Below are 16,252 nucleotides of genomic sequence, written 5' to 3' on the forward strand. Positions count from 1 at the left end.
GAATCGGAGACAAAACCTTGAATCGTCTGTTAACATGGTGTAACGCCCGCTACAGGCTCACAGTCCGTGCCTGATGTTGCAAAGCCAACTCTAATCGTTTTGCAAGGATGCTGATGCTGTTTGTTTGTTTATTGTGCAACGCCGCCCTCAGCAATATTCCAGTTTTATGGCGGCGGTCTGTAAAGAATCAAGTCAATCCAGTGATTGACATCATGAACATCGATCAACGCCATTGTGATACTATGACATGCATCAATCAAGTCAGCGAGCCTGACCACCTGATCCTGTTAGTTGCCTCTTACGACAAGCATAGTCGCCTGTTACAACAAGCATGGGTTGCTGAAGACTTATTCTAACCCGGATCTTCACGGGTGACGTCTTCAGTATAAACATCAGTACAATTCTACAGTACGAAAATCAGTACACGTCTCCCTAATGTTTGGTTGTTGTCATATACGGTATGCAATAATTAGGCGTATCTTATTTGTGCCAAAACACCAAACGAAGAATACACCACTCTGAACGCCTGAAGATCGAGTAGATATATATCACACCTTCACCTGTCCGTCTGTTTGCAGTGAAAGATGTTAATCCGGGAGTTAATCCTGATGATTTTAACGAGAGAGTGTCCGTTTCGAATAACGGGGTTCATTGAATATGAATACCGGACGAGGGGTTGCCCAGTGGGCAAAGCGCTCGCTCGTCATATTGAATGCTGGGTTCGATTCCGCACAAGGTACAGTTTCTACCTGGCATCACTGCTAAACACGTGGAACTCATTACCCAGTCATATCAATAACATTCTTGACATTTACATCTAAAAATATAACCTTAATTCTGTGAATTGAGTCGATAAAATAGCTTAACCTATGTACTCTCTATTCTAAATACCATCCACTCATATAGTAGCCGCATTTCATTTTAAAACCAAACCGATAAACTGTCATCGAAACAGCATTCACTCGCGACGAGATGAAATACGGTGAGAAATGGCGCTTTTATGTTCACACAGTGTTTAAATAACGACAATATCGGGAAAAAAATGTCATATTTATGCCTTTCAGAGTGGCGGCGCTTCGCTTCCACCGACCTGTCTTCGCGAACTGTGACGCGCATTCATTACTGGAGAAGATTATGTTCCGAAGGTCATCAAGGTGACATGATTTCGTTTTGATTTCTATTTAACACTCCCGCTGTCGCGGAGCACTCTGGCCGTGCTTTATTGCAAGTGAAGGAGATCCACGCACCCCAGACTTCGACAAGGTAACTCGATCACTGGCGACTTCAGTCGACGGCAGAGCTGCCAGAACTGTCCTGCTGTCCACCAGGAGTGTCGGCGGCGGGTTCTGATCACAGGCCAGCTACATGTAGATTAGAAGCTGTCTTCCTTATTGCAGACTATGGAGTCATTTTAGATTGAGGTGGAGTTGGTGGTGGTGTTGGACGTCGATGATACGAGTAGACTTTGGCGTTTGAAGCACAATCTGTGAACCTTGGTAATACGGACAGTTTAATGAGCTTTTGTACCTATTTTGGACTACCTAGGCAATATACGATATCGTATCCTTGCTACCCATGACTGGCTAAACTCTGTAACTGAAGTAACACGGACACACCCTAGTTCACGGGGAGGTGAGGTGAAATGGGTTTAACGTCGCGTCCAAGATTATTGCGCTTGTATTACGACGTGTATGTACGTGTGTGTGTGTGTGTGTGTGAGAGAGAGTGTGTGTGAGAGAGAGAGAGAGAGAGAGAGAGAGAGAGAGAGAGAGAGTGTGTGTGTGTGTGTGTGTGTGTGTGTGTGTGTGTGTGTGTGTCTGCTTGTACTGCTCCGGACCAATGCCGATTATATTATACGAGCCTACTTAGATACTTTGCCTCAGTTTTACATGGATACCCCACTCATTATACAGTGTTCCAGCCGAACAGCCCTTGTTTGATCGCCTTAATGCCGAGAGTCAGGCAGGGTAACAACAAGTGCCATCTTAAACGTAGTTTGGTATGCCGCGGCCTGGGATCGACAACCGACCTTCCGCTCTCAGGGCAGACACTATCCATAAGTCACTATCAGTACCCTTCGTCTGCACTCACACTCTATGCTCGCAACTCTATAACAGGCTCATCAAACAATGGATGACGTCATACCATTCTACGAAAACTGAGCCGACTAGCAAGTAGAACACATATGCAAAGATATTTTAGTTTTCCTTTAAAATATAACTACACGTACATCTAAAAAGGGTGACTGAGAATAAATATTGTTCCACGTCGCAGAAATAGTCCAGCTATTTCATGACGGCCTGTTTTAAATTGAATCTAGTTGTTGAAACCAGTGGTTGACAGCATGAGCAACGGACCTTGCAGTGAACCCGTCACAGTTCGAAACCATCCGATCCTCACTGACGACACACATTGGGTACGGGGTCTATATTCGGAACTGGAATCCCAAAGGGAGATTTGAAATGAATACAATTACCATGTCAGCGTAAGAACAGGTTTTTCACATTAGAAAAAGACAACTAAAATATTTAGAAATAAATTATTTCACAAGTGTACATGCGCCAGAGATTTTAGCAGCAAAATATTTAAGGGTAAAATATATGTTAAGGTATAAATTGTTCAAAATGTATATAAAAATAACTACGCAGTATGGTTCAATAAAAAATCCCGACATATTGCAGACATCATTGTCGATACAATGCCAACACGATGTCACTTACTTCGTACTGTTGTCTATAGGTTTTATTGTTTTAACGTTAATGATTATATGATCATTATGTGAAGTTATTGTTGATGGGTTTTTTCTAAGAATTTGTTTACGGCGACACCCGGAATAAGCCAATTCTAAAATACATATTACGAGAGGTGTTAAAGGCAGTTCATTATTGTTATCAGAATGCCGGAGACACGTGGAATTACAGTCCTGAAACGGACTATATTATATACAGTTCAGTATCTACGTTAGAACTTCCGGTTACGTTTGTTTTGCTTTGAACACATAGAACATGCTGAAAGGCATGGTACAGCGGATGCTCATTTTTGGCCCGTTACTTTTTCATCTGTGATTAATTTTCGTTAGTCTTAAATATACGTAGTTACTTTTTAATTATTTACTTTGTTCAACATATTTTTAAAACATATATACACATAACATTTTGAAAATATAGTTCCAACATGGCGACTGTAAACAAATCCACTGCACTAGAGTCATCATTGCTGGCAATGACTGCAAACGGTCAGTGAAATTGCTTCAAATATATCAGTGATCTATCGCCGTTAATAACCGCATACCACTATCAGATTACCAGTTTCCTGTGGCTATTGCGTCTGATAAGGCGTTCATGGCTGTCGACTTCAAGCTATTATATTTACATCACGTGACGTCCATGTGCTTCGAGGTCGACGGGTCAAATGTAGTCCCGGCTAATCTCAGAGACAAATTTTCAGCAGAATGGCCGATCGGGTTCAGAGTGGCAAATGGCCGCAGTGGATGCTCCGACCAGCCCTATTCGGCCGAGCCGACAAGGGCAAAAAGTTGACAATGTATTGTATAAAACTGTAAAAAATGTGTCTTTTGACAAGGGATAAATAAGGCGACCTGTAGTGTCAGCTGTTCGGAAAATACACGGCACCCCCTAATATGAACACATGTTCAACGGCAATTATTTACAGCCAGTGAAGTAATATTTAATGAGATCATTGCCACAACGACATATTGTCGCGATCAGATACGTTGACACACTAATCTTGTTACATATACCATAATAAGATTACAAATTGCTCTAATTAGTATAGTGTATTAGTATAATTAAGTAGTAATAAAGTGACAATTGAGATGTATAATTAGTTATTCGCAATACTTATAAATATTATAAAAGGTCAGAGCCACTATTATTTCTTTTCAAATATGACACAGGCAAAAATCCGGAACAGGATATCCTTACAGTAGATTTCTGTGGAAGCCAAGTTTTCACAGAACAACCGTGTTTTGGTTACTGACTTGTAAATACATACTTAGATATAAAAGTTCAATGGCAGAGAATACAGTCATGATTATCCGCCGATTATTGGGCGTAAAAGGCAAAAAAATAAGAATGGATCACTGAAATTCAGTGATAACGCAGGGTGTTCGCGAAAAGGGTAAGCATGTAAGTAGTGACGCTTAACACCCTACCCTCATTTATTGACGCACGCCACAGTCCTGACGTCACACGTTTTAGTTATCATTGATAACTTGAACCTATGTAAGTTAATGAATCTTCTTCCCACCGAAATCGCTTTGAACAATCAAGACAGAATCTCAGTTGAATGTCTATTCTTCACCTTTCGTTCCTTTTCGCGATCTTTTTGTGAGTCTATTTTTAGCAGACAGCTATGTTGGGATTTCGCTTTTGTTCAACGCATCCTACCTTTGACTTTAACAATACGACATCAATGAGAAATACAAATTAAAATATGAAATATCTTCTTGCAACTTAAATTCAATCTCGGCCCGGCACAGAGACATGGGCTGAATGATGCATTTCATTTACTTCACATTCTGAAAAAACACACCTAAAAAACACTTCACTTTTCGTCCGACATTTGGGTGATAATTTTGCTACAGGGGTGAGGAAGCAACTATTTGATTTTCAGAGCGGAGTCGGGTAGGGGTTTCAGATCAGCAGTTTCTAATGTTCAGGAGCTCAATTATTTTTTAACATAAACATGATAAAACATGATAAAACATGATAAAACAGCTCAAATAGTTTTAAATAAATTAAAACAACGAACTGTATTTGTGGTCACTTTAATATTGGCTTCTTACACCGTCTGAAAGAAAAGGGTATATTATATTTTTGCCTCAGTGCAAGGAATATGTAACACCACTCCTCAGCAAAACGGGCTTGATTACTTTTTCGGGAAAATCCCCCGGTCTGACAATGAAATGGTTGCTCCCTGACACAAGCACCGATCCGAACCCTATCAATGTAAAATACAGCATTATGCACTTCGCTGACATTTGATGCAAAATTAACTTAGTAAGTATGAATAAAAAATCTACGAATAAAACACACATCTATCTCTATATGCCAGACACATCGCTATACGAGTGAACTAATTTTGATCGCGACGTTAAACCCACTTTCACCTCAACTCACCTACACGTCAGATAATAGTGGTTAACCATACGGCCCTTGTGTGGTTTTCAGGTCATATCAACGTATTGATGTCGGAATGTCAAAAACCCAATAGAGTTCCCTCTGAGGCATATATTTCGAGTTACCTTGCTGTAACGAAACGCGACATACAGATGCGTGTTGTCGTTTAAGGTACGCTCAGCAACAATTCAGCTGTATGACGGCGACTTGTAAACAGTCGTGTCTACAGTAGTACCAGACAATGCTGTGATGGATACTATGAGCATCAGTACGGAGTACGATGACACGCTGTCAACCAAGTCACCGAACCTGACCACTCGCGCCAATAAGTCGCCTCTTTCCATCAGCAAAAGTTATTGGGGATCAATTCTAACCCGGAATCCCCTTGGATCGACAAAAGGACCTACACTGCCACTCTAAAGCAAGTACAGTAAACTACGTTTATAACGAACACGCTTATAACGAACTGACGGATATAACGAACTGTTTTTTCGTCCCGGCTATTTTCTGTATATATGCTTATAACGAACTACGGATATAACGAATTAAAATTTGTGGTCCCTTTGAGTTCGTTATAACCGTAGTTTACTGTACTATTGTAGATGTTTGGTCAAATTCAATTTTCTTGCTCGGAAGTTTATTTACACAAAATTATACTTTCCGTAGAAGACTTAACGCTACCGTATATTTCTTGTTGTCCAACTCAACACATCTTCCCGAAGCAATGGAATTAACTATAAAAGTCCGGTTTCCACCCTTACCGAACTAGGCGGGAATTTATGGGCTCGATCCTAGCGCCACCAGTGGTTATTTCGAGTTATGTCCCATCAATGTTCCTCCGATTGACCAATCAGATTCAACCTCTCGTATCACTTGCATTTGCTTCAAACACAATTGTTGCGCCCAGACAAGACGATCAGATCGATAGTCAAGATCTATCTGTCTTACCTCGCTAAGTGCTTCAAATTACTTGAGCACCTTGATTAAAAATATAAAAAAGATTTGGAAAGTATCAGTCGACGCCGGATGTTGATTTCGTTACGCGATTTTGATAGGACTATGCATAGACTCGTTAGTCCAGTCAAAACATAACTCCAAAATTGCCTAGTTCGGCAAGGGTGGAAAATGGACTTTTATAGTCAGTTAATTCCCTTGCCTCGAGAAGATGGTGCACATGGCTGGTGGTTTAGGGACTGGAACTTCCTCCTCAGTTAACTCAACTGCTGGTCGTGAGTTCGAATCTAAGATTCGCTCCCAACATGGATCTTGGTCTGTCAGGACTATTTACGTGCGAAAACGTCTATGAATCGTGTTGCGTTATGTTTATTTCCCCCTCAGTCTGAAGACGCTGTGGTAAAACGGATATACTGTAAAAAGAGGCGTCAAGAACAACTCACTCACTGACTCATTTATCAATATCCTTTCTGTCCAAATAAACCTATAGAGAAAATCAATTATCATGATTTTTAAATATTCTAATTATAATAACACGGGTTTCATGGATAAATTAAGAAAACTTTGTAACATTAATAATATCCAAAATGAAGTAAAGGTGTATGTTTTAACTAATCATTTGATCTTGTACGTGTTCGTAACGCGTTTTTCAGGCTTTCCTCCCACATTAAGCTGACACGCCGTGATATATAACTGGAATACTGTTAAAAGCGGCGTTAAACCCAACTCACTCACTCACTCGTAACGCGTTTAGGGGCCTAATCATGTTTATAGCTCGACATGTCTAACACCAGGCGTCATCACGTGTTTTCAGTGATCCATTCATGCAATTTTCATCACTAGTTTGCTGTTTCACCTAGTCGAATCTGTTTCAGCAGATAATCGTGAATGGTTATTTTCTGGCGTTGAATTTAGCACGTGTTTAATATCCCAAAACATTTTTCACAATGTGCATTTTAATTGGTCAACTTCTCTTAAGGCTTTCGCCTTGACCCCAGCAGTGACCTTAGAACAGCTGATTGTAAACGGCACACGCATTAATGATACGGGAACTACTGTTTGTCTCCCCCTCGATATAAACATCACCGTCGTCTAACTGTTTCGTCGGACTATGTAATTAAAGCAAAGCGAGGCATGTATTTGTTGGTAGCTTTTCCCAGCTAAATGGGAAGGGTAGTGAATTTAAACAGGACTAATAGTCAGCATAAGTGGTCCATCATAGAAAAGGGGTTATCCCAGATGGGTAAATGTCTCAAGTGCCGTTATGACGTACTGCAATCCAGCCATTATAAAGTAGGAGCAGTAGTGTATCTGACAGGTGCGACCGTTCATCATCTTATTGTACAGTATTCGCACCACTTTAATAATTCACAAGCATGCACGTAGGTTCAAGTGATGGACCGAGAAAGGCTGCCAATTATTCAGATGATGTAGAACATATACTCAATGGCAAAAGAAACTAGGATCAAACGAATCAATGAATAACAGAAAGTTCATAACTATAAAGATGATATAGACAAAGGCCTTAAGGCCGCGTCAAGGCCGCGGTTCCGTTTTTATATGTACTGGAACTCACACAAAAGTCATGCCTCATATATTTTAAATAAAAATTTAATATATACTACACAAAAGAAATGAAAGAACAATTGATTCTTCCATATTACTATTGTTAATCTGTCATGGCATGACATAGTAACTACAATAATATGAAAGAATCAGGTGCTTTAAATTCTTTAACTTCTTTTGAGTTGTATTAATTAGGGACACTTTATAGGCCCAACCTTCAACCCTATTTAACACCAATTATATTTAAATTTGCAATCCCCGAAATATCTTAAAATAACATTTTGGTAAAGCAACATAATTACACATCTTCTTTTGCCTCTGTCTATCTGTTGAGTATGTTATGAGTGAACTTATAAGTTGAACTTCCTTAAACTGGACCATTCAGGACCAATAACCTAGATTGATGAGTCACAGAGAGCGAATAATGTAACACCATGCCTTAAGGTATTTATAACAGAATGAGGAGTGTCTGTAATAACGAGGTTCCAGTGTACATGTTCATGTGGAATTTCAAAGTCACTGCTATGGCATCATGGTTTAGAACTCTACACGGCAAAACATTAAGAACAGTCATTTATAACATATTTTTCTTCTGTAAATCTTCAGTAAATATATTAAGCGCCAACTCGGAGACATTCTCGGATGCCAAATGTAACACACACTCATTGAGTTACTAGGCACAGCTTGGACTGTCGTTAATGTTCACTTTAATACGATAAATCGACGGCGAACTATTTCTAAACGTTGAATAATTCCTCGGAACATGTATGCGCAAACCGCGGCTTTCTGTGTCTCAAAGATGTTTACATTAAAGCTCAAGTAAAGTGCGATTTTAGTGCGAATTCAAACTAAAATCGTTTCCCTTTTTAATTGCTTGTTCGTAGTTGTACAACTTTACCCTTAACAATTAGTTTAGTTTTCATTGAACATGCCAGTGTGTGTAGTCAACAGTGCAACGTCACTTCCGGTTACCCTGATCACGTGTTATAAAACGAGAATTGATGAGATCTGCATGCATGGTCTCTTGTTGTGGTACCTTTACCAGTATAATGACCAGTAAGTTACAGATACAATCATTTAGATGAGTAGATCTAAAATAAGGGAAACATAATTTAACATTTAAACACTATTTTTAGTTTTTTTACATAACCTTTATAAAACTGATGGTAATAATATGAATAAACGGTGACGCCCAATGCATTTCACTTAAAGAATCTTTGAAGTGCGGAAAGTTCAAACTGTGTCAGATTTGATATGGTAGATTTATAACTCATCGCGCCGTATTTCCCTTCCTTTTATTTCCATGTTTCCTCTTCAGATGGAATCTCGCTTCACAGAGTTTTCTAATTTGTGGTCACGTGACAGTTTAGTTGGATTAGGGGAGTGTGATTTTCTCCAAGTATATTGATGGGATGCCTCAGCTGTGTGAACAGCTTGACGCTGTGATCACATGAAGACACTAAATAAGATCCTCGTTACTCAGGACCAATATTTAGTGATGAGATGAAACTTGCCATATAGAAATATATTCAGCCATGCGACGAAAATACTCGGCTGTCCTCGACAATTGTCGGATTTCTACCACTGACGGCACTGGCGACAGTGCCTCGCAGAGAATTAGTACCATTCACGGCAGAGAAGGTTACCGGCGATTGTGATCGATGACTTCACACAAAGTTTAGCCCTAATTAGCTGTGTCTTTTTGTCATTACGATCAGATTTGGAACCTTTATTCAAGCGAATATTTTCCTTCAACAGATCCCACAATGCCAGTATTGACTTAAGTGAGGCCCCTTTCCTCACTGTTTATTTCTTCCCGCATCCTGTCACTTTTTAAGGAATTCCTGGGATAATTGAAATATTTTTATTTCAAACTTCCGGACGCTTTCGACCTGTTTGTACGTTTGACCTTATTCTCTGAACTAGAGGAAGAAAAAACATTGAATCAAATTAAAATACTTTTTTCGACACTCATTCAAACTGACACTTCGCTTTGTTTTCCGCCCATCAATTTCGGTAGTCAAAATATTGATTAAAAATTTCAATGCATTTGGATTGGCAAATTTTGGACACACTATTTTCCCTCTAGGGATTTATATTCTTGAAAAGGAAAGGAGCTTATCACAATTCTCAGCGTCTGAGAAAATTATCGTATTCATCAGACAGACAGGGAATGGCACAGGTCACCGACCGAACTGTTCTTGAAGCATGCGGAAATATACTGGAAAAAGGTCCTGTTGAAACGTGCATCAGCCCAGATGGTGCAAATAGATCAAAAGCAATCTTTTGAGATATCAAATTTAAAATTGTATTGAATATTCCAGTTGTATTCTCACCTTACTCAAATGTTCATGTTTGTGTTGCTGGTTGTCGTTCAACATGTTGTCGCCTCTTATAACCTTACTGTAAACAGGGGCGGTCGGGTAGCCTAGTGGTTAAAGCGTTGGCTCGTCGGGCCGAACACCCGGGTTCGATTCCCGATAGGGGTACAATGTGTGAAGCCCATTTCTGGTGTCCCCCGCCGTGATATTGTTGGAATATTGCTAAAAGCGGCGTAAAACCACACTCACTCACTATTGCAGACTAATGTAACTCAACTGAAGGGCTCAAATTCCGATTTGTTTTTACAGGAATTGGGCTTTTCCCAAAATTCTTTTTGTGCCAGAATAATAGTTTCTGGAGCTCATATATCAAGCTTTGATAAAGAAAGATAAACACAATTCATTTTCAACAGACAACTACAGGTGTGAAAAAGAATTTTGCCGTGCAACAAAGTTAACTCAAGATTGATATATCATCTGTTTGAAAGGCATTCTAGAATCTATAACAAATGTTATATTTGGGATTACACTTTCTTCATAAAGTACAAATTATTGTACTTTCATCAAGCTGGAATGTATATTGCATCGGATATGTACTCATAACGGTACTTCTAATCTAAGTCCTCACACGCCTGCAAATCCTAACACCTAGACATATCTTGAACACTTACATTTTACTGTTGAATGGTAAATAAGCAGCACGCATTAGAATATAGACTAAAAGAATATATAGGACTGGTGAATAATAAAAAGGCTATGGATATATAAATGTGAATATAAAAGTGCATGTTATTAGTTGAAGGCACAATAGTTAATTATAGTATACGGTCATACAAACAGAATATTGAAACACTAAACACAAATTAACACGAAACTTATCTAGGGATTAATACCTAAATTTACATTAACGATTACAATGTAGCATCAGATTGTTTAACCGTTTAAGGTTCGTGGTCTAAACCATAATGAAAGGAAACATACCAGTAAACTATTCTTGTAACTGACAAAAAACACCTGTCGTTTTGCTCCCAAGATGCAATCGCACCTACGATGCTTATCGTCGAACGAACGTAATTCAATCACTGGATTATCTGGTCACCGTCACAGCGTGTCTGGTCGGGACGCGATTGTTTACAGGCCCCCGTCGTATGATGGGAGAACTGCTGTGCTGCGTCAGGCAACAAACAAACAAACAAACACTATTTTATGCAAATTGTGTGAGTGGCGGGTACTACCGGTGGAGCAGGACATGCTTGCCCCGTTTGCGCAACACCTGGTGTCATGGCTGATTTTCCGTGATCCATTCATATAATTTTCACCATTATTTTTACCTTTGACACCCAGTAGAATCTGTTTCGGCAGATAACGGAGGTTATTCCCTGGCGTGGACGTTTTATAGTTCCTACTAGATATGCTATTATGGAACATTCAGACTGATATAAGAGAGGCGTGTGGGTATTATTGATGTTAATTATAATAATTGTCTATAACTGCCGGGTAAAATCATGTTTGATGGTGGCCAGAAATGAAAAAAACAAGAAATGGTAAGTCGATGTTGATTTTTGTCATACGTGGGTCATAGTTGGGTTTAGGACCTGAATTTTGCAGCCTTTCCGTGACTGTTTTCAGCCTAGTAACTCTTTGATATCCAATCCAATTTTCTAGTGTATACTTTCTTTTTCAAGACTGTTTACATAGAGTGGCCATTCTACCAAGAACGGCAAAACATTTCGTATAAAACAATACTCACAAGTGAAATTTAAAAAAAATCAAAACCTTTGTACCAAAACTATCCATATTAGTTTTGATCATAATCAAAGTGTCAAATGATTTCTTGTTTAAATGAGCTCTAATATCGCCTACAGTAGTAAAATATATGATAAGGGAACGAAAAAAGTTTTAAATGAGAGTAAGCATGATGACGGATATTTTAGTAATGGTGACGTAATATATAATACGTAAATATATCATAAATAAATGCAAGCCATGTTGATTCCGTCGCTTATTGTTAAAAGTTAAAAGTCTGCCAATATGAAATCCTCGTCACAGACATAATCGCTTCAGAACTGCTACTCAGGACTGTGTGTGATCAGCGTGTAAATGACCGTAACACTCGGGGAGGGGAGGGGAGGGGAGGGGAGGGGGGAGAGGGTGTGTGTGTTAATAATAACAGTATACTGTAATAACAGCCATATTTCCCACGCCGGCCAAGGTAGTAAATGAGGATAGCACAAATGGGCGACATTGTTGTGAAGATGATTTCACGAGATGAGCTCGTTATCTTATCTTGTTGCACAACGGGTTACAACGCCAGTAAGCATTTGCTTGCTACTACACAATAGCTGGAACGACCACAAAAAAAATTATGAATGTTTTTCAGTGCCATTGCACGACTATTTGTCGTTTTTAAGAATATTTTTAGTGATTGCATAAGTTCAAATAACATGAATGTAGGGACATAGCTAACTAACAAAATTCTTTATGAAATTAATGTAATACTCATTATGTAAAATCTTTGGTATTTCATAACGTAAATTTTATCCAAACCAAATTAATATTTTTAAATGTTCTTTTACAAAACGTAGCGGTGGATAAAATATTTAGCCGGACATGTTTTGGTAAAAATGTATCTTTAAAATGGACACAATGTGGATTTTTTAAAACAAAAAACAACAAATGTGTTTATTTTTGATAACTTACCCCCGCCATTCCTATAGCAAAGGTAGGGGAACCTCCACACGTTTCCCAGGCCCACGCACTGACCCACACACGACAACACAAACTCTATCTTTCCACTCCAGTATTCCCGCTCAGGGACAGCGTCCAGCTTCGCCTCCACAGCCCGGGGGGTGGGGACTGGCTCACCCCCACAGTTCGGGCGTGCCGGGCCTCGAAAGTCATTGAGCTCCATAGATTCTTTAAGCGGTTTTTCCATGGTCGTAGACCAGATCCACATAAAACAAAGCCAATTCACTTAAAAATCTCCTGCCACCAAAATATGTTGTTTAATGTTCCTTTGGTCTGAAGCTTACGAATGTGAAAAGTGCATCTTGTGAAGTTCCTGTGTTGCAAACAGGCAGAGGTCCGAAACTGAATTCCAATGGCCGTTGTGACCAGTACAACGTCAGACGTCCGGCCGAGTTGCCATCCTTCGGAGAGACACTGGAATTAAAATCCGACCATTTCCTGAATGATCCCGAATGACCATTTAGAAATTACCGGCAATCTTCCCTATGACGAACTGTCATGAGATTTAAAAAAGAGTCCCTGCTGGTATAGCTAACATAGCGTGTGTACCCATTGTCCCACGTGACCTTTCATTTCAGTAATGGGCCGCATTGAATACTCCAAACAGGGGCAGCTCGGTAACTCTTAACACAGCGGGTTCCGATTTGACGACAGTTCCTACGTTGACTGCCGAATGAGAGAGCCCACTTCAACTGCAAGCACGTCACCAACAGGAGCAACACATGTGCCTCCGCGGTGGTATATCAGCTCAAGTGGACACAGTTATTCTGTCAAAATGAAATAGAATGATCCACCTAACCCCATGATGACGCTGAAATGAGCCTTTAGGAAATTCAGATTTGACAGAAAGTTCATCGGAGTCTTTGGGTCGATCGAGCTCACGCGCGGACGGTGGGGAAGCTTTTTCGCAATATAAGGGGCCATCGGCCTTAGATTATTGAAAAATTGACCCAAGCGTTGTAACGGCTGGGGGATTGCAATCGGAAGTCGATGAGTTGCAAACCTATCATTTATCCCTCTTATTAATGTCAGTGTGAGACACGGTCGCGCATGATCCCTGCATATGAGCCCAGCCGGGTTGGCCTGAGCCCGAGTTAGTTAAAGTCGACCGCTTCAGTCATCAAACCACTAAAAAATAAACTGCTTGTCGATAAAGTAAGCTGGCGAATTGTTCTGGGAATTGTGAAACGATGAAGCGGGAGACTGGTGTTTCTACACTGTCACTGCCATGATATATTTCTCATCAGCAGGTCGGGGCTTCCAGCTTAATCAGCCTGCAGAGCGTCGGTGATATGGTATACTTAGTCTCACAATAGTCTTTTAGTCTTGCCCGTTAGTCTTCCTTGGTACCAGCTGTCATTAACCCCCCTTCCACCTGTAGACTGGGTTTCAAGTACGCGGGGACAATAAATTTTCAAGATACGCTGACAGTTTGACTTCGAAGAAAGCTCTCCGAGCCTTGAAGATAACACTGAGTCTATACATTAGGCTACAGACTTCAAAGATACATACTGTATATTTTTGCCCAACGCGTTTATTACAGCCATTAAAATGTCACCACGATAAGTGAGTGAGTGAGTGAGTGAGTGTGTTTGGTTTTACGCAGCTTTTAGCAATATTTCAGCAATATCACGGCGGGAAATACAAGAAATATGTTTCACACATTGTACCCAGGTGGCAAATTGAACTCGGGTCTTCGGCGTGACGAGCGAACGCTTTAACCATTGGGCTACCCCACCGTCCCTATTGCTACGATTACATAATTACTAGTGAGTGAGTTTGGTTTTACTCCACTTTTATCTATATTCCAGCATTATCACAGCGGGACACACCAGAAATGGGTTTTAAACATTGTGCCCATGTTGGGAATCGAACCCGGGTCTTTGGCCTGACGAGCGAATGCTTTAACCACTAGGCTACCCCATCGCCGCCGTGATTATTAGTCCTGACCTTGTACAGCAAACTCCAACAAAGTTACTGTTACAATATTTACATTGGGTGTCACATACGTTTCACATCATTGTAGTTCATCCGTGAAGGACTTTAACAAACGCCTCCGTCGTCTAGTGGATAGAGGGTTTGTCCTTAGAGCAGAAGGTCTGTGGTTCAATGTCCTGTGTCATACAAAAAGACGTTAAAACATATTTGTTGTCACCCTGCCTGTCGCTCGGTGAGGTGAGGTGAAATTGGGTTTAACGTCGCGTCCAAGATTATAGCACTTATAAAACGACGTGCATGCACGTGTGTGTGTGTGTGTGGCTGCTTGTACTAGTCAGGGCTGAGGCCGATTTATAGTGCTAGCTCACTGAGATACCATGCCACAGTTTAACATGAATACCCCACTCAGACACAGTGTACCGACTCCGAGCCGACCAGTCCTTGTTTTAGCCCCTTAATGCCGAGCGCCAGATAGGGTAACAACAAGTGCCATCTTTTAACGTCTTTTGGTATGACGCGACCGGGGATCGAACCCCGGTTCTTCCGCTCTCCGGGCGGACGCTCTACCACTAGACCACGGAGGCAGTCGCCTGTCGCTCGGAACTACGGAGATAAAACAAGCACCGGTCGGCTCAGAGTCTGTATAACATGACTAAGTGGGGTATCCATATTAATCTGCGGCACGGTATATCAGTGGGGTAGCGCTATTAAACTGCTTGTCTAATAAAGCAGTCCAACACGCTCACCTCAACTTGAAGGACATTATTTGAGGACCAGAATAATGTGTGATTATCATGAGTATGTCACGGTTTTTGAGTTGTCTTTACATGTGTCTGTTACATGTCTTCAATGTTTTGGCATACATGAAGAATACATATAGTTCTTAATAAAGAATATAATCATAAAATATATTTGCGGTTAGTGATTATCATGATTATGTCACAGTTTTTGAGTTGTCTTTACATGTGTCTGTTACATGTCTTCAATGTTTTGGCATATATGAAGAATACATATTCTTACCAAAGAATATAATCATAAAATTTATTTGCGGTTAGTACTTGAATCATGCTTATTTTTTTACATTATTTGAGGACCAGAATAATGTGTGATTATCATGAGTATGTCACGGTTTTTGAGTTGTCTTTACATGTGTCTGTTACATGTCTTCAATGTTTTGGCATACATGAAGAATACATATAGTTCTTAATAAAGAATATAATCATAAAATTTATTTGCGGTTAGTACTTGAATCATGCTTATTTTATGAAGTCATAATTCTTTCGAGCATTTATTTTAAGAAAAAGATGATGTAATCCACATTTTAGCACTAAATAAAGACTAAGTAAGGATAAGATTGATGGATGAACAACTTCTTTATTACAGCGACGTTTCGGTGTAGGTTCTAACACTGTTATCAAACAAGAGATGTTATCACCCATATATCGTACCATTACTTAGGACTCCAACTTATAAATGTAATAAAGAATATCTATATATATCTAAAAAAATCTGTTATCATTATGCTAGTATTAAATCATTGTTACAACCAGAAAAATATTTCAGCATATTACAAGATACAAATCT

The 16,252-nt window shown here is 39.9% G+C and overlaps 1 protein-coding gene across 1 annotated transcript in view; it reads right to left on the reverse strand.

Moving 5' to 3' along the window:
• LOC139445502 (sodium- and chloride-dependent GABA transporter 1-like) overlaps positions 1-13,510 on the reverse strand; it is a 46,369-nt gene extending 32,859 nt beyond the window's left edge. The window contains exon 1 of the mRNA XM_071226644.1: positions 12,683-13,510. Coding sequence (XP_071082745.1) covers positions 12,683-12,938 — 256 coding nt within the window. The 5' untranslated portion in view covers positions 12,939-13,510. The remainder of the gene's footprint in view (positions 1-12,682) is intronic.
• Between the last annotated feature and the right edge of the window lie 2,742 nt (positions 13,511-16,252).

The sequence above is a fragment of the Haliotis cracherodii genome, unplaced genomic scaffold (assembly GCF_022045235.1).
Source record: "Haliotis cracherodii isolate W230 unplaced genomic scaffold, xgHalCrac1.p SCAF_6, whole genome shotgun sequence".
Lineage (NCBI taxonomy): Eukaryota > Metazoa > Mollusca > Gastropoda > Lepetellida > Haliotidae > Haliotis > Haliotis cracherodii.